The following is a 19,849-nucleotide window of genomic DNA, read 5'->3' on the forward strand; positions in this document are numbered from 1 at the left end:
TCTTGGTAAAAAGGGATAACTCATGTTTAATAGATAAACATATGGCTGTTGTATGTGCTGCTGCTTTGTAAGGTGGGAAGAGCAGGGAAAAGCCCTCCGAAGGTTCTGATAAGGAAGGAACCATGATTTCAGAGCCTTTTGTTCAACAAGACCATTTAGCATGTTTAAGAGGAAACCTCTGAAATGTTCAGGAGACGTCCAAAGATAAGCTGCTCATTATACTATTGTATTTACCAGGTATGTGTCACTTTTTCCTTTAGCTAATTTTCTAATCCCAAACCACAAATGTAACAGTAATTTTTCCCAGCATAAAACATGACATCTCCAGCTTCAAGTGCTCTAAGATACAAGAAGAATACATCAAAGAGCAATCAGAGAAGTGAGGGTACCTGCAATACAGAAATGACAACAAATTTTATAAACAAGATATACATACACACAGCTACAGGTGATGGACAAAAGCATGTAACCATTCACAAAGAGCCAGATTTGGGGGTGAGAAGGAAGGGACAGCCATGTAAAGATGTGATTATCTGCTAAACCAGCCAACTTAGTAAAATGTTAGCCATTCCAAAAGCCAAGACCAAATAAGGGGCAAATTTGTTCATTTCCCCTCTGGAATTCATAACCCCACGCTTGGGAGCTCAGGAGGGAGGGTGCAAGTTAACATGAATTGTGTCATATTTAACTTGGCTATTGCAATGAATAACTTGGCTCTTTTCCTAAATACCACACCTTTTTTACATTTCTGACTCTTTCACACTTTAATGTTGCTGTTTTGGTACATTAAGGTTTCTTTTCAGACTTTGCTTTTGAACATACACCTCTAATTCTCCTGTGTTCTGCAGATCTTCTAATGTACAATGCTCCACTAGTGCTTATTGTAGTCCATCATTTGGACATTGTGTGCGTGCAGCACTAGTGTATGATTTATAATAGGTGGATGAATAAAATCAGGAATCGCAATCAAATACAGTCATCTATGGTCTTGAAAAGGAAAGTTCTATGGTCCTTCCTGTGGGATTTACTTATTCTGCAAAGTGGTAAAAAACATAGAACCCAATGCTGAAATTCTTTAGCCTGATTAAGGACTCTAGAACTGGATTCATGAATATTTATTTTGATGTTTCAGTCGCATGATAAATGCATTACACACAATAAAAATATTTTTTCTCAAAATCATAAAATAACAGACCTTCACAGCTGCAGAATGGCCTCAATTTCACCCCCTCTTTGTTTTTCACTTATTGCCCCTCATTACTAAGGAGCCTTGGAAAACAAGTGTGTTTTGCAGTGTGTCCTGAAGGTTGCCAGATCCAGGCTCTGGTCAACCAAGACCTAAATTCCAGATTAAGGACCCTTTCTCAAGATTGTCAGCCATTTTCATCCCATTTAAATTTGGGAGCTGTTCGCTCAAGTCTCCCTGAGGATCACAACTGCTGCACTGTTTTGGTCTCACAAGTAGCAAGGACCCAAACCATTTGAGCTTTACAGATCAAAACCAACACCCTAAACATCACCAGTAAATTAACTAGTAATCAGTAGAGAGCACATGTGTAATGTACTCTTGGCTGGCAACGCTGCTTAACAAGCAGACTGCAGGGTGCTGTACTAGCTGCAATTTCCAAATGCTTTGAACATGTAGACCCATGGAGAGTGCAATAATCTAACCCTGAAGTGACAAGGATATAAATAACCTTGGTGAGGTCCTCCTCTGAAAGAAAAGCATTAACTCTTCTTCTCAGGGGCGTACGATATAAGGCATATCTAGTAACCTCTGCTGCTTGGACATTCAGGAATAGCTGGGGATCCAAAAAACAACAACAACAAAAAAAAAACAAAAACCCCAATTGAAACAAACAGCAGATAATCCCCACCATTCAGAGATGTTGATACAACGTCTGCTTCTTCCAAAAGTTGCTTCATCTATTCTATAACTGTTTTCTAATGTCTTGTCTACACTAGAAAGGGTTTTCTGGTGTAGCTATGCCAGAAAACACTCCTACTATAAGTTTATACTGGACAGAAGAGCTTATACCAAACCCCAAACAAAATAAACTATACTGGGAACTCTTCTACTCTTATAACTGAATCTACACTATGACTTTTGCCAATATAAAATGTATTAAAAATCACAACCCTAAGTGGCATTACTACGCTAACAAAAGTTTGTAGTGCAGACCAAGCCTATGTCTTATCTGGATTGAGTCTCAGGAAGTTAGCTCTCATCCATGTCCCATTCTGCTAAACCACAGTGGCAGGGTCAGGAAGAGACGGAAATATAGATTGGTGTCATAAGCATATTTGAAAGTACTAAAATCAATACTTCCTAAGTTAGCCCTGTCTAAGGGGCCATACACAGGTTATACAAAAGGGTGATGGGCTTGACACTGTGGAGTCCTTAAAGCAGATAAGAAATTGCCCAATGCTACCTTCTGGGATCTCCCAAAAAGGAGCGGAGTCACTGAAGAATTATCCCTCTCGGCAGATCTCTGCTCATGATCCACAGCACCCTGTGGCCAATGGTATTAAAGGAAGCTGATAGAGCTAAAAGAATCAGGAGGATGCTTTAATCTTTATCTGTCATCAGATTGCCAGCCAACAAATTCAGTGTGGTTTATGTACAACACCCATGCCTAAAACCAAATGGACTGTGTCCAAAGAACTGAGAACTCTAGATATTGATGGAATTGTTTTGCCTCAATGTTCTCTCAAAATGAGGTTTAAGACAAAGTGATAGTGATGGGGACTGGCCATCTTAAGAGATGGTTTATGAAGAAGGATTACAATTGCTTATTTACAAGAAGCTGGCATGGCACCTTCCCATCCCTCACCAATGCATTGACCGTGGACAGAACACCTCTCACCTCTGTTTCCTTTCACCAGCTAGGCATGACATAGATCTATCCCACCATTTGTAGTCTGTATGCCTCTCAGTTCTTGAGGCTCTGTAGGTAGGATTGGCCAAGACTCCAAGCAGAAAAAGGTCTGATGTGTCCTCCCCATGCCCAAAAGAATTACTTCCACCATCACACAAACATACCCCAGTCCAGATTAGAGCAATGTTAGTCAGAAATAAATTTGACATGAGCATGAAATACTCTATTGTGTCATCAGGTGCAAACAGACAGGCTTAACTAGGCTGTCAACCAACCAGAACCGTTATGCTGACTGGGATTTCGCAGATGCTATGGTGATGTCTTCACCTACAGTAAAACCACAGAGCAAGATTTCAAAAGCTCTTCTGACCACAATTGGTCCAGGTGGGACAGGGACTGGGCTCTCAGCCACCACCCTCAGCCACTTTCCCTCCTAATTTACCAGTTGCAGACCATCTGAACAAGTAACTCATGGAAAGGAGTCTCTTGTTGTTCTTGTCATCTTAAATTGCAAAGATTGCGTAAGTAACCAAATTCTTCCAGTACCATTTATGTTCAACATCTCACTTCAGTCAATTTAAAGGTAGTCTAACAAGCTCAAGCACTAGTATTCCTGAATTTTTTTTCCCCTATGCAAAATAGGTTAAATAGGAAAAAAATCTCTTCCACCTTGGAATCCAGACAGTAAAATCTTCCAGATAGGACCACTGTCAGGGTTGGCCAGTGTTTGACTCAATTAACTTACAAGTGAGCTTTTATCTAAAAGGTAAAAATGTAATTTCACTGTCTATCGCTCTCTTGCTGCACTAACAATATTAAGCTGCAATATTAGCTTTGCATGACACATCTTATATTTCAGAGTAACAGCCGTGTTAGTCTGTATCCGCAAAAAGAAGAACAGGAGTACTTGTGGCACCTTAGAGACTAACAAATTTATTAGAGCATAAGCTTTCGTGGACTACAGCCCACTTCTTCGGATGCATATAGAATGGAACATATAATGAGGAGATATATATACACACATACAGAGAGCATAAACAGGTGGGAGTTGTCTTACCAACTCTGAGAGGCCAATTAATTAAGAGGAAAAAAAAAAAAACTTTTGAAGTGATAATCAAGATAGCCCAGTACAGACAGTTTGATAAGAAGTGTGAGAGTACTTACAAGGGGAGATAGTCAACGTTTGTAATGGCTCAGCCATTCCCAGTCCTTATTCAAACCGGAGTTGATTGTGTCTATATTGTATCATCTTATATTGTACAGCCATCTAGAGGACTTTTTCTTTAACTACAGCAATCCTATACTATTGCAATGCAAACACAAAACTGTGGGAATTGTAGGACTGGAAGGGACTTCAAGAGGTCATCTAGTCTAGTCCCCTGCACTCATAGCAGGACTAAGTATTATCTAGATCATCCCTGATAGGTGTTTGCCGAACTGCTCTTAAAAATCTCCAATGATGGAGAGTCCACAAACCTCCCTAGGCAATTTATTCCAGTGCTTAATCACCCTGACAGTTAGGTAGTTTTTACTAATGTCCCAACCTAAACTACCCTTGCTGTAATTTAAGACCATTGCTTCTTGTCCTATTCTCAGAGGTTAAAGAGAACAATTTTTTTCCTTCTTCCTTGTAACAACCTTTTATATACTTGAGAACTGTTATCATGTCCCCTCTGAGTCTTCTCTTCTCCAGACTAAGTAAATCCAGTTTTTTCAGTCTTCCCTCATAGGTCATGTTTTTTAGACCTTTAATCATTTTTTGTTGCTCTTCTCTGGACTTTCTCCAATTTGTTCACATCTTTCCTTGAAATGTGGCACCCACAATTGGACGCAATACTCCAGTTGAGGCGTGGAATAGAGTAGAAAAATTACTTCTTGTGGCTTGCTTAGCACACTCCTGCTAACACATCCCAGAATGATGTTTCCTTTTCTTTCTTTCTTTTTTTTTTTTTGTGCAGCAGTGTTACACTGTTCACTCATAGTTGGCTTGTGATCCACTATGACCACCAGAGTCCTTTCTGCAGTACTCCTTCCTAGGCAGTCATTTCCCATTTTGTATGTTTGCAACTGATTGTTCCTTCTTAAGTGTAGTACTTTGCATTTGTCCTTATTGAATTTCATCCTATTCAGCCCATTTCTCCAGTTTGTCCAGATCATTTTGAATTTTAATCCTATCCTCCAGAGCACTTGGGACCCCTTCCAGCTTGGTATTGTCTGCAAACTGTAGGCTCTGCGGACCCTTTGTGGCCATTAATCCCTTTACTATCCTATGGAAATATTCTGTAAATCCAACTCTGATGCAACTCTGGTGCTGTCACATGGACACTGCTGTCTTAATTGTGAGCCATTTTAGGGTGTGCTCTTTTTACCAAGAATTGTGTCAGACACATGTTCATTTCTAGTTAACATGATTGATTAAAATCACAAGGGGACTTACCTCTATGCAAGAGGGTAAGTCCCTAGAGACCTCCACACACACTCTTGCTAGCCTGAGCTCATCTGCATAAACTTGAAATATTGCTCGCTTGTGTGTCTGTCCGTGTGTGTTTCCCCTTCCCTATACCTTCTAATAATGTGGGAAGGCTTTTGCAAAAAAGTTGGTTTTCACATTGAACTCTGAAAATGGGCAGGATAGGTAGGCTTACCTGGATCTTGTCCATTAGGAGTTTAGCAGTAAAGAACTCTGTTGAGAATGCCCTGCCTCCAACTTCAGCATGCTCTGAGCATAGCTGCCTGGCCCGGTTATGGCCCAGGTACAGGCCCACTGAGGGCTTTAAAGATAAGTTGGAAATGAACAGAAAGCCAGCCAAGAGAGTGGAGAAGTGGATTTTCTGCATTTTCCCTGACGAAAAGAGAGTATGTTTCTCCCAGTTTGTGTGGGAGCTTGAAGTGACACCCTGGACCTGTGAAGGCAAAAGTCCCATTGGCTTCAGTGGAGCTAGGATTTTACCCTCTATCTAGAGCCAGAGAAAACGAGGCTAGTCAGGCCCCACTACTATCAGCTCCTTTTATTGCAAGTCTTGTGATATTCGTTGTTTTCTTAAATCTCCAGGACTAATGTGACTCAGCAGCAACTTGGCTGTTGGCTCTCATTTATGGAAAAGGTTTTGAGGCCTCCTGGCTGCAAGGAAAAGCTTGGAAATGTGCTACGTGAAGGCTCCAAAACCCGAGGGCCAAGAAAAGGAACCCAACCTTTATTATTTTTTTAAAAAGCCAATGGGGTTACTTTGGGCCTGACTCAAGATTTCAGAGTGTGGGGGGTGGGCCATGGTGTGCGCCTGGGCCTCCCTGGAGAAGAAGGGGCTCCTGGTCCTGTTGCTAGCGCTGCCCGGAGGAAGGACTGGCTTGGCGATGAGAGGAGGAGGCGCGGACTCCCTCCAGGCTTCTCTGGGCATTAATTACACGTACTTGGCATTCATGCCCTGGGCGATCCGGTGCATTCACACAGCGCCCTCAGGCTGCATCACAGCGCGGGCGGCGGTCGGCTCAGTGTAGAGAACCCAACAAGCCAAAGGCCGCCAGGGTCTGTGACCCCACCGCGGCCAGGGGGACCCCGCGCCCGCTCTCCGGGGCGGGCGTGTGCGAGCCGGGGGCGGGATCCGGCTCGGGAGGGCGGCGCAGGCCGAAGCCGGAAGCGCTGGGGAGTGGCTGGCTCCGTGGACGGAGCCGGGGAGCGCGGGCTCTCCAAGGTCGGTGCCTCCGCCTCTGTTCCGCCCCGCCGCCGCCGAGGTGGGGCTGCGCGGCGCGGGGGCGGGTTTGCCAAGCGCGGAGCCGCCGGGGCTGGGGTGGCTGCAGCTCCGCGGCGCCTCGAGGCGGGCTGGCAGCGGATAAGGCATGTCCCTGTATGGGAGCGCATTGCGGGGTGAGCCCGGGGGAAGCGTCAGTACCCGGACCTGGAAAGGGCATTGGGGGCTGGATACGGAAAAGAAACAAAGGTCTGATCGCAGCCTGCACGTTTGCCCCTCCGTGAATGGTTCCCACAGTATTGCCTGGGCAAGGACTGCGGCCCTGCTCTCAAACTGTCCCTCTGAAGAGAGACACACAGAGAGAAAATAATGGGGAGGGGGATTTCCTACATTGCCCCACTGAAATACACAGAGCCAAAGGGGGGGGGGGATCCCATAAGTATCAGGAGGAGAGCCTTTAGGAAGCTGCTTTAATGTTAATCACAAGAGGGAGCTGAATGACTCTCGTAAGAGCAAGATCTACTAGTTGTGCATAGGCACAAAAGCAATAACACCAGTGAACTTGCTTTATCTAGCTGAGTGCATGTATGTACAGCAGTGTTCAATAGAAGGAGAATCTCTGCAGATACATTTTTGGGAAAAGCTTGAAACATTAAACTGTTACTCCCTCCTCTGATGGAGTTCATCTTCCTCTCTGACTATTGCTAAACTCACCGTGCCTGCGATGACTTTTATCCCTGGTTCATGCAGATACTTTTGACCATGAGATCTGTGTTGATTTAGGATTTTACACTATGCTCTTCATCAGGGTAACAGAATTTTTATTTCTATATTTTTGCCTTTGGAACATATCCAATGCACCAAGGTGCTGATCTAGTACTCATGGAAGTGAACGGGGTCATTCCATTGATGTCAGTGGGCTTTGGATCAGGCCCTGTATGGACTCTGCTTTAAAAAAAAATATTGCTGGGAGTCTGTTGCTGCCAAACACTGAATTCAAAGCAATCAATGCATTGATTGATCATTCAAGATACTATACGTTAAGTTGAACAAATAATTCACAAAATAAAATTGTAATGAATTTTGCCTCCCTCCCAAATTGTTTTCGAACAGAATGAATATTTCTCAGATTTATTCATTATTCAGAATTATTTGAGGAGTTCTGCAGTGAATCATACTTGGTCTTCAGCTTATTTACCAAAAGGTTGTGAAGTCTTCACAACTTACATTTTGCTTGTGTTAGCCCTTTTTTGTATCCAGAGTTTTGTTTTAAACCAAAAGAGAATAGCTTTTAAAGTTGTAACAAAAAGGCCCCAGTCCTGCAAAGGCTTATCATGTGCCTCATTTGAATGGCTCGTGTTACATCTTCGAGGGTCAGAAGGTCAGCAAGAGATTCTCTTTCATGTCATTGAGGTATAGATTCAACCATGGCATCAGAGACAGTTGACTCACAGTTCAGGAGTAACTCAAAATGCTCCTTCCATCTGAACAGGTGCCATTAGGCAAATTAAGAACAACAAGGCAGCAGGGCCAGATGGCATACCAGCTGAAGTCTACAAGTTTGGAGATGAAGAACTGCTAGGGAAGCTCCACAAACTTTTTCTTCATATCTAGTATAATGCGAAGATTCCAGAAGACTTGAGAAACGCTAACATTGTTACAATCTTTAAGAAGGGAGATAAGTCAGAGTGTGGAAACTAATGAGGCAATGCCTTACTGTCTTCAGCAGGGAAAATTCTTGCCCGTATTCTCTTAAACTGATTATTTCCCGTTGCTGAGGAAGTATTGCTGGAATCTCAGTGCAGTTTTAGACCATCCTGTGGGATAACCGACATGATCTTCATTGCCCGCCAAATCCAGGAAAAGTCTCGAGAGCAAAATCAGGACCTGTATATGGCTTTTCATCAATTTGACAAAGGCCATTGACTCTGTCAATTGCGAAGCCCTGTGGAAGGTGCTGGCCAGATTTGGCTGCCCTCCAGAATGTCTTAAGGTCCTAAGGCTTCTCCATGATCAGATGACTGCCACGGTTCTCTGTAACGGCCTTGAGACGGAACCTTTCATCATCAAAACTCTGGTTAAACGAGGATGCGTTATTGCCGCAACCCAGTTTTCCATCTAGTTAGCAGTCATTTTGGTCCTCGTTAAAGATCACCTCCCCAGTGGAGTTGACATTCAATATAGAATGGATGGGCGGCTCGTTAATCTTCAATGTCTCCGCTCAAAGTCTAAAGTCTTCAAGGCATCCATTACTGATCTTCTGTGTGCTGATGATTGTGTTATCTTCACGCACGCTGAGAATGACCATCACTCCATACTGTATTTTCTTGCACAAGCTTACTGAAGCCTAGGACTCTCACCGATATTGAGAAGACTACATACTGTTTCAGCAAGTGTTTACTAAACAACATCATTACAAAGGAGGTGTGGACCACAAACTGGGCATCTATTTGAGCAGTCTGATCTGTTGGGATTTGCGCTGGGAGAACTTTAAAAAGCAATTGGTCTAAATATTGAGCTTAAGTGAGTCTTCAAACAATCAGTTGTAGTCATCTGACTGAGGTTCTCTTTCAGGGCCTGGTTTAAGGGTTACACTAACATCAATTAGAATATTGCCATTGACTTCAGTGAGCTTTGGATCAGGCGCTCAGCTGCAGGCCTGCAGTGTTCTTCTTGGTGTCGACATAATGAAACACTCTGAGAATCAAGCAGTTGGGAGGACGATGAAAAAGTTTGAGCTGCTGCTTTAGAGAATGAGACTTTGTGACTTTAAGAAATATTTAAAAGCAAAAAAATGTTGCCAAATGTAGCAGTCTTAGCTCAGAAAACAGTAAGAGAACTGTACCCCAAAAAATGGAAAGAGGGATTGATAATTATCTTATAGGTACTTCAGATCACAGTATATCAGACTGGATTTATGATAGTCCAGTGTTTTCAGTGGAGAGTGCCTTAGCAGAGTGAAAACGATTCTGAATTTTGAAACATCAAAAAGTTTGAAAAAGGTAACTATGTAATCGCTCAAAATATAGGTGGGATACAATAAAAGGTAGGTCCAGCATCCACACTGCAGAAACCTTATTATTCGGTCTGAATACGTTGCAACACAGATGTTGGATAAGCATTTATTGTATTTGGCCCTTGAAAAGAGAAAATGCCCCTTATTAAATTCCACCTCAGAATGTGGTAGAAACAGTATACCCATTACACAGTGGGACACTGTGCTATGATCTGATTTTACATAGAGCTGTTTTGAAGTGCTGTTACTATACATAAATTTTAAAGCTTTGTGCTCTGAGTATGTAATAGTGAACATATGCCCTCTTTTAAAGAATTCGGAACTCCCCGATCCTGCAAGATCATATGTGTGGGTGAAGCCCTGATCATGGCATAGGTCTTTCTATGTATTTATGAATTTTTTTAAATTTCAGGGTCCTAAAAGTGTCTCATGGTTACCCTTTTCACTCAAATCCATTCTTGTTTTATACAGCATACTTCTGATATGGAATTTAGTTGATGGATTCCTGTATTTGATTGAATTGGAAGTAAGATTTAATTATTTTTTTTTATGTTGTACATTAAAATACCATAAATTGGCCTGTTTTGTAAAGAAAGGCAATGACTGATAGTTACTTCTCACATTAATCCTTTTGAAAAGAAAAATAAAAGAAGAAGAAGCCAGCATTAAAAATAAACTTTGTTAGACAGGTTGTTACTTTGAAAGCAAGTGGCCAGAACACTGAGAGGCTTTGTAAGTTTCAGCTTGAAGCCAAATAATAGTTCCTCTGGAAAGGCTCATCCACTCCCAACATGTAGCATGTGAGTGAGGTCTTGATCAGAGGAAATGATATCCAAACTGACATTTTGGGTTGGTGGCTCTGCCCTGCCATTTTCTCATACTGAATATAAAACGATGTAAAGATTCAGAAAACTGCAGAATATGTCACTTGGTCACCAAAAAGTATCAGAGCAAAAAGTATGTGTCTTTATTGCATTATGTCCCTTGTTGTTGCTATTAAATACACACCATACTGAACTACTTTCTATAATTTTGCTTACTGTTTTTTAGAAGCTAACAACAAGGACATCATCTGGAGGCCAGAGAAACTTACGTTGCAAGTTGTGATGCTGCCACTATGGGAAATGTTTCTTTACTTGCTTCTTTCATTTGGCTTCCACTTTTATTCCTTCTATGAAGTATACAAAGTCTCCAGAGGTGAGTCATTAAGGCTGCCCTGTTCATTTTTTTGTATTGCTTCTTGCCTTTGAAGTTCATGCTAGTCAATTATTGGCTAGCTTTATTATTTAATGCATTAGTTTATTTTCCAGGCAGGCTCCAGCAGCGTTTCCCTCTGAGACTTTTGAACTGAAGGTACCTATATCCTCTCTTTAACTGAGAACCAACAGTATACAAAAAAATAGCAGGAGGGGCAAGCTGTGCAAGGAGTCTTTTGTCAAAGCTTATTCAGAGCTGGTGTTTATGGTATTTGGAGGACAGTTGGAAAGGGGTATCTTGACATTTGCCGTTAATAGATATATTGCCTTTAATAGATCAAATTATAAATATACTAGGTATGGGAATAAATACATGTTTTTTCTTTATAATTTTGTAGCGTATTTCGTCTGAGAAATAAGGCCCTGATCTTCTGCATACTTACACAAGTGTTTAACTTTAAGCCTGTGAGTAGTCTCATTAAAATCAGAGGGTCTATAGATGTGCTTAAAGCTTAGCACATCCACAAGTGTTTGCAAGATCAGGACCCATATTCAAATTGTGAGAGACAGGAATGGTCTGGGTGCAGGACTAGAATCCAGGAGCTTTTGAGTTCTACTCTCTGACACTTTATTCCTTTGGCTTTGGGCAAGTCACTCAGTCCTCAGTTTTGTAAACACTTATGCTGATTGGACCTGATCGGAAGCCTGTTGAGGTCATGTGAGTAAGTGCTCCCTAGTGAGAGTTGCCCAGTCTAATTCAAAAGTTGCAGAATTAGTGAGGAAAGAGGATTATATTTTTCACTCATAAAATGTCCTGCTTTTAGAGTAATCACTCAAATTAACAGTGTTCTGCTGTCAGTGTTTCATACCTGAGGGGCAAACTGTTCCATGCCTGGGAAGGAGTACATAACTGACAGCTAACCCATATGGATCTGTGAGTTATGCATACCAAAAGGAATTGCTATAACAGCTTTTGTGCTGGAGTTGAGAGGCATCAATCATTTAACACTAGACATATGCCACAAACATTGTTGTATATAATAGTCTGAAACAACTTTTGTGTAGGACTTTTTAATGATCCTTTTTTCCCTACAATACAATAGATACTGCAGCTGCAGAACTTTCTCCCTCTCAAAATGACAGAATAGAATATTTCAGGAATGCTTCTATTTCTCCTGCAGCTTCATTGTCATCTCCCTCCTTATAGCTTTACTAACCATTAGCCTGAAATACTGCACAGTGTATTGTAAAATCAATGCCAATGTCTTTCACACATGCCTGTCTGGACCCCAGTCCAGGAAAACATTTAAGAATGTGCTTAACTTTGCACATTGTGAGTCGTTCCATTGGAATAGTTCTAGCCTCTAAGGATAGGACAAGAAGTAATGGGCTTAAACTGCAGCAAGGGAGGTTTAGGTTGGACATTAGGAAAAAGTTCCTAACTGTCAGGGTGGTTAAACACTGGAATAAATTGCCTAGGGAGGTTGTGGAATCTCCATCTCTGGAGATATTTAAGAGTAGGTTAGATAAATGTTTATCAGGGATGGTCTAGACAGTATTTGGACCTGCCATGTAGGCAGAGGACTGGACTCGATGACCTCTCAAGGTCCCTTCCAGTCCTAGAGTCTATGAATCTATGAAACTGAAGTCAGTGGGACTACTCACAGTGTGTAAAATTGACCACGTACTTAAGTCTTTGCATGATCGTGGTCTTTGCAGATGGAGGCCTTTTGTCTATAATTAATTCTTCATTCACTCTTGTTCCTGCCAACTCAACTATCCATGTTTCCCATTGTGATTGGGATATACAAATCACATTCTGAGCAACTCAAGGCTAACGAGCTAGTGGGGGCTCAGTCAGCTCCACCTTGCCATAATGCTGAGAGATTAGAGAGGTGCTTAAAAGGCGAGAGCACAGTACAGTTGGCGGCAAACCAGCGAGGAGAGAGAGACCTCCAGTCCTCAGCTCCAGGAAAGACTGGTGGAAGGCAAAAGCTCCTCAGATGACCTCTGACCTATATCCCCTCCCTGAAGAAGGGAGGGCCTGATGTTGATACACTTTTAGTGGGACTATTCTCTTATATTAGTCTGAGTGCACAGCTGGGGCCACAGTTTATCATAAGCCCTCTGACGGAACAGAACCTTACCACACCCATAGGACAGTTTACTTGTGTTCATTTCTCGTGGTGGAACATTTCCTACACTGGATGACTGGAACTAGCAGCAGGAAAAGGCAGCCCAGCAGCTGCAGCTCTGGCAGCAGCAAAGGCTGGTCCAACAGGTGGTGGCCTTAAACGGGCTTCAGGGGCCCCCTGAGGTTTCACCTCTAGGAGCCATATGCCCAGCCCTGCTGGCTGTGGCCATGCCAGTGAAGGTCACAAAAATAGGCCCCTGGGATGACTTGGAGACTTTCCGTGTGACTTGGAGGCTTTTCCAGTGGCCACCTCAGCAGTGGGCCATCGTGTTAATGCCTCACTTGATCCAGGCCTGCACAGGCTGCCTGCTGAGGGTTGGATGCAGCAGCAATGCAAGAATATGGCTAGGTGAAAGTGACTGCACTGAACTACCTTGACATCACAGAGGAGACCTTCTAATGCTGTACCATGAATAGAAATACCTCCATGGAGCCTGGTCCTATGTAGTGACACAGAAGTTGCAGGACCTGTGTTGGTGATGGTTGAAGCTGAAAACTCGGACTGGAGTCCAGGTTGCTGAGCTTGTGTTTGTAGAGCAGTTCTCCCACATACTGCTGGCTGGGGTAGGGACTGTGTGTTCAAACTCTGGTCTGAAACGCTAGCTGATGCAGTCCAGTTTATGGACAGGATTACCAGATAGCAACTGTGAAAAAACAGGCAGGGGGTCGGAGTAATAGACACGTATATAAGAAAAAGTCCCCCAAAATGGGACTGTCCCTTTTAAAATGGGACATCTGGTCATCCTACTTATGGAGAGCTATCTGGTCTTTGCAGTGGCTTCGGGACGTCGCTTAAGAAACTGCCAGAGGCAAAAGATGTCCTTAGAGTTGAAAAAGAACCCAGCTGCGAGGATTGATGGATGGAGGTCTCAGTTCTGGGCATGGAGGCACCAGTCGCTAAGGGCCATAGCAATCTGTGGGGCCCTGCGCTCATCTCCATTAGGAAACTCAGTTGCCCTAGGCCCAAACCTGGACGAGGAACCCTGGGGCCCCAGCCATCTCCTCACCAGGAAAACCGGGAGGCAAGAGGAGGGGAGCTGTATAGGGAGGGACTCCCTCTTGCATAAGGCCTAAGGCTGGAGCCCACCTGGCAAGCATTGGGCATTGATTTTCACATGGGTGCCCAGGACACCTGTATCACAAATGCCTCATATGGACTATAGTTATGGATTTGTGTGTTTGGCAGAAAGCTGAGCCTGTAAATTAACTCTAGCTAAACTGACTGTCCATGTCTAGATAAATGGGAGAGAGCCCTGGGATATGAGCCTGGTAGATTCCAGGTGTAGTTGACCCTGGTTCAGAACCACCTGGTTCCAAACCCAGTGAGTGGCCTTTTCTTAGTGTATTCATAGGGTGTCAAATCCGCTCCTAGATGTGTGTGCAATTGACTTGTAGAGGGGGGCTGGCCTTGATGCTGACATACCCCATTATCTTGGGATGGGATTGGGAATATTTTTCAGAGATGCCGGATGGATTTAGGACAGCCCCAGAGTCCCTGGAGATGCTAATTTAGGAGACCCTGAGAGATAGTGGACTCAGACCCCTGGCAGGTTTAAGGGAGGAGTTGGACCTTGGAGGGTGGGTCTGGCCAATGGGAAGCTCCCCGTAAATTCCACCTAATAACAAAATGATGCTGGAGCCCCTACTGGAGGAGGACATCTTATCTAGAGGGTCCGACTTTGTCAGAGATCAGATGGAAGATGAAACCCTGAGCTAGGGCTGTGACCAGCTGTTGGTAGTCAATGGGGAGATGATAGACCCGCATTGAGCAGGGCAGTACTCCTGATGTGAGTTCTGGGCTGAGCGATTGTACCATCAGGAGAGAGACTGACAGACCAGTGATATTCAATCACAACTCTTTGTTCCCTGATCTCATTGGCATGAGGTCATGCGTGAAGACCCTGGCTGGGATTCTGCTTCTACTGGCCCAGGGTTCACCAAGAGGGCACAGATTTCTGCAGTTTCTGTCCTGAGTGCCAGGGTGTTGGCCCTACAAGGGGGGCCAAAACCCTGGTAGTTGCACCCCCTTTTAATTGCCATTCAGGAGGTACCCAGTCATCTACTGGATTTTCCCTGTTTGTACTTTTGCACAGAAGACAACCAGGGGCTATCCTGGATCTTGTACAAGAGATGTGGGAGGAACAGACTGCAAAAACAGAGAATGTTGTACACTATATCGCAAAGCTCCAGGAGAGGCACAAAATCCTGAGGTCCTTAGCCAAAGAAAATCTCCTTCATGCTCAACAGGCCCAGGAGCGAGCCTATAACAAAGGAACATATATGCATGAATTTAACCTGGGGACTGGTACTCCTCTCCAAGTTACTGGCCAAGTGTCAAGGACATCCAAAGTAAGTCAGGTGGGGCCAGTTAATCATGAAATCAGAGAAAAGAAGGACAAGGCAGGTCTAGCATGTTAACCTCCTGAAACCTTGGGAGGCTTGTGAAGGCTTGTTCATAGTTCCTTGCCACTGGAACCAGAATTAGGACTCCAAGCATTTGCCTCTCAGGATCCTGACCCTGTGCAAATACGAGAGACCCTCCTCTTGAAGCAGAGGGTCCAAGTATAACAATTGGTGAACACCTTCTCGGCGATATTTTCGTCCCGGCTGGGATGAACCCATCTACTTCACCATCATGTCCAAATGGAGCCAGGACATCTGGGAGAACCCTCAGTTGCTTCCTTGAAAAATGGGTGACACAGTGAAGCTAGAACTCTGTGACATGCTGGAGTTAGGAGTCATTGAAGAGTCTCATAGCGACTTACAAAGTCCCATTGGAATGGTCCCTAAGCTGGATGGTGCTGTCCGGTTCCACATAGATGTTAGAAAGGTTAATGCCGTCTCTAAATTTGACGCAAGCCCCATGCCCTGGGTGGCTGAACTACTGGACTGGTTGGGAGAGGCCTAATATATCACAACGTTAGACCTGACAAAAGGATGCTGGTCACATCAGAGTCATGTGAGAAAACTGCTTTCACCACCTTATTTGGCTTATATCAATTTCATTTTAGCCTCCGTGGAGCAACAGCATTGTTCCAATGACTCATGGACCAAGTTTGCACACCACATGGCTCATATGGGGCAGCCTATCTAGATGATGTCATCTATAACTGGGGCTGGGAGGCCCATCTAGAACAGATCACTGCTGTTCTCTGTTCCCTGCAGGAAGCTGGGCTGACCAGGAACCTGGTGAAATGTAGCATTGGAAAGGAGCAGGAGACCACCAACCTGGGATATACTTTGGAGAAGGGCCTGGTCTGGCTCTTAGTAGACAAGATCCAGGCCTTAAATGTCTACTAATTCCCAACAACCAAAAAACAGGTTTGGAAGTTTTGGGAGCTCATGGGTTACTACTGCCAGGCTTCTGCCAGGGATCTCTATGATAGCGGCCCCTGTCAGAGACTTGATTAAGGACATATGGGGCAGAAGCCAGCGAAAAGGCTTTCCAGACATTGAAAGACCATCTGTGTAAAGAGCCTGTTCTGTATAGGCCAGATTTTTTGGTAGATGGAGACTTTGGAGGTGGCCCTGGGGGCAGTAAAATCAGAGGAGGTAGACTGGGAAAAGACCCTGAGCTATATATTAAGCCTCAAGCTGTTTCTCTGAAGCCGGCATACCCAGAGATAGAAAACAAAGGACTGGTGGTGAAATGGACTGTGGTTTCTCTCTGATATTACCTGCTTGGAAATCCATTCATGCTTTACTCCTGAGGGAATTCTGCACTAAAAAATTAAAAATTCTGCAAAATTCTGCATATTTTATTTGTCAAAATAACACAATATAATCACTCCAGTTTCAATTATTTTGGTAATTTATTTCAGAATACCTGTTGACAAGTATATCAAAAATACAGACAACAACAAAAATTCTGTCCCGCAGTAGAGCGTTAAAGAAACCCCTACAACAACCCAGTTCCAGTTGGGGGGTGCTGGAGAGGGCTGGGTGGGGCTCCCAGAGCCCAGGCATCTGCACTCCCATTCCTCCAGATCCCAGCTGCAGGGGACCCCCCAGCACAGACACCCACACACCCCTCCCCGTAGAGCCCAGCTGCAGGACACACCCCACTCCCAACAGAGCCCAGCAACAGGGCAGCCCCCAGCCCAGACACCCACATACCTCTCCCCCCAGAGCCCAGCTGCAGGCTGGATCAAAGAGTGTGCAGCCTCCAGCCCCACCAGGCTGGGTGCTCAGCTTATTGTGAGTTGGGCTCTGCAGAGTCCAGCAGCCCCTAGTGGGAGCCAGAAATTCTGCGGAGGAAATGGCATTCTGCAAAATTCTGCATTGCACAGTGGTATAGAATTCCCCCAAGAGTAATGCTTTTCTGAGGTAGTTGAACATTGTGAAACACATGAACCCTTGGCTTATGCATTGGTACTTCTCTCTCCAGTCGTACACCTTCCTCTTGTAACACAGGCTGGAAAGGCTGACCAGAATGCTGATTCCACCCCTCACCCCCCAGGGAATTGGGGGAAGCTAGCCCTGGTTCCCCAAATGCCATCTCGAGTGGGAGAATGTGTACACATTGGGCAACATGGGGTAAATGAGCTAGTATGGGCCAAGTCAGTTCCACCCCTCCACACCTCTGAGAGATGCCAGAGTTGGAGGGAGTAGCTTAAAAGGGGAGAGCACAGCATCATTTGGTGGCAGACTAGAGAGGAGAGTGGACGTACAGTCTTCAACTCCTGGATCAGAGCTGGCTGAAAGCAAGAGCTCCTTGGACAAGCAATGGCTCCTCCCTGAAGTTAGGGAGGGCCCGATGCTTATCCACTTTTGATGGGACTATTCTTCTATATTCGCCTGTGAGCCCAATAGGGGCCACAGTTTCTCGGAAGCCCCCTGAAGGAAGAGAGCCTTACCACACCCATAGGACAGTTCACTTGTGTTCACTTTTTGTGGTTATTGACAGCTCCAGAAGGGGCAGAATGTGCGTCTCTCAGCCACAGGGCTGAGCTTCTTGTGACTGGACTATGGTGGCAGAACACCGAGATGCCACAGACTAGAGGCCAGGTGAGTGCAAAGGACCGGACTGAGTCCCAGGGAATGCCATGAGAAAGGACCATGGTGACACCCATCTTATGCAGCTGTTTATTTACCTAATAACATTGAAAGTGCACCAAGTTCACTCTTCATTCAACACTACCTTTGCTAGTTTTAGAAATCTATGTCTTTGAGCATTTCAGAAGTGGGCATTTAGGAAGAAATGAGTCCTCTCTATCTGATGACTGTTCTATAAGAGACTTTGCTGCAAATAATATATATGGTACTCCTAATAAATGATGTATAACAAGAAGATGAAAAAAGAGATTATGGCCACTTTTTAATTACAAAAACAGAAGAATTATTAGAAGATTAAATGGGTATTATATATTATAATGTGTTTCCTCTGCAAATCATTAAGCAATAGAATTATATAGTGTGATACAATACAGCTGTATGCATGTTTCCATCTATTTACTCAAAGCTATCTTGTTAATTATGTTTCCTCTGATATTGTCTCACTGTAGAGTGTTTTGCTGCACATTAGTTCTTTTCTTGCTGTGATGGTTGCTCTAAGGGCTTGTCTACACTACAAAATTAAGTCAACTTTATCTAATTAGACCTTGAGCCTCTGAATTAATTAAGTCGATTGTGCATGGCCACACCATGCTCATTGTCTCGATGGAGTGCATCCTCACTAGCAGTGCCTGCGTCGATGCACAAAGCAGTGCATCGTGGGTAGCTATCCCAAAGTGCAACTTGCTGCAGTGTGTTTTGGGAAGTTTGTGCAATGCCTCATGGGACCAAAACATTGTCGCAGGGGAGAATGGGAACATCAGCATCCCATGATGCACTGTGCTCAATAGCAAACAACCTAGTGGTTTTCACACCTTAAAATTGTGGCGCATACATCATAACCCCAGAAGCATGGAGCCTGCTCAGTTGTGCACTCTTGCTGTGAGCATCTCAAACACCTCGCGCCTTCTCCTGCAGTATTTCCAGAGCCGAAGTAGGGACATAGTGATGTCCTGCAAGCAGTCCTGTTGCAAGCCATTGAAAAAAACAATTCACAGTTGCTGCTGGCAGTCACAGAGCAGCTGCACTCTGTTGAGCACCATTTCTGGTCCTGTGAAACAAGCACTGACTGGTGGGACCGCATCATTTAGCAGGTATGGGATGACGAGCAGTGGCTGCAGAACTTTCGAATGCAGAAGGCCACCTTCCAGGAACTTTGTGCAGAGCTTTCTCCTGCCCTGCAGTTCAGCAACACAAAAATGAGAGCTACTCTGACAGTGGAGAAGTGAGTGGTGATCACTATTTGGAAGCTTGCAGAGCCGGACAGTTACCAGTCAGTAGAGAATCAATTTGGAGTAGATAAATCAACTCTGGGAGCTGCTGTGCTCCAAATGTGCAGGGCCATTAATTGACTTCTGTCACGAAGAGTAGTGAGTCTGGGAAATGTGCAGGACATAGTGGATGGTTTTGCTTGCAATGGGATTTCCTAATTGCAGTGGGGCGATAGATGGCACACACATCCCAATCTTGGCACCAGACCACCTTGCCAGAGAGTACATAAACCAAAAGGGATACTTTTCAGTGGTATTGCAAGCACTGGTGGATCACGGAGCGTTTCACCAACATCAACGTAGGATGGTCGGGAAAGGTTCATGACGCACGCATCTTTAGGAGCTTGGGTCTGTTCAAAAAGCTGCAATCCGAGACTTTCTTTCCAGACCACAAAATGAACATTGACGATATTGAGACGCCTATAGTTATTCTTGGGGGACCAAGCCTACCCCGTGCTCCCATGGCTCCTGAAGCCATACACCAGCTGTCTGGACAGCAGTAAGGAACAGTTCAACTATAGGCTCAGCAAGTGCAGAATGGTGGTTGAATGTGCC

General features: G+C 44.3%; 1 protein-coding gene across 3 annotated transcripts in view; it reads left to right on the forward strand.

Moving 5' to 3' along the window:
* The first annotated feature begins 6,509 nt into the window (after positions 1–6,509).
* HHAT (hedgehog acyltransferase) overlaps positions 6,510–19,849 on the forward strand; it is a 336,479-nt gene continuing 323,139 nt past the window's right edge. Inside the window, exons 1-2 of one of the 3 annotated variants that reach the window (XM_054021316.1) lie at positions 6,510–6,568; positions 10,632–10,778. In XM_054021316.1, the coding sequence (XP_053877291.1) occupies positions 10,688–10,778 (91 nt within the window). In that variant the 5' untranslated portion in view covers positions 6,510–6,568; positions 10,632–10,687. Of the gene's footprint in view, positions 6,609–6,680; positions 6,742–10,631; positions 10,779–19,849 lie in introns of those variants that run through there. The other 2 variants (XM_054021317.1, XM_054021315.1) reach the window with 2 other exon arrangements.

The sequence above is a fragment of the Malaclemys terrapin genome, chromosome 3, assembly GCF_027887155.1.
Source record: "Malaclemys terrapin pileata isolate rMalTer1 chromosome 3, rMalTer1.hap1, whole genome shotgun sequence".
NCBI lineage: Eukaryota > Metazoa > Chordata > Testudines > Emydidae > Malaclemys > Malaclemys terrapin.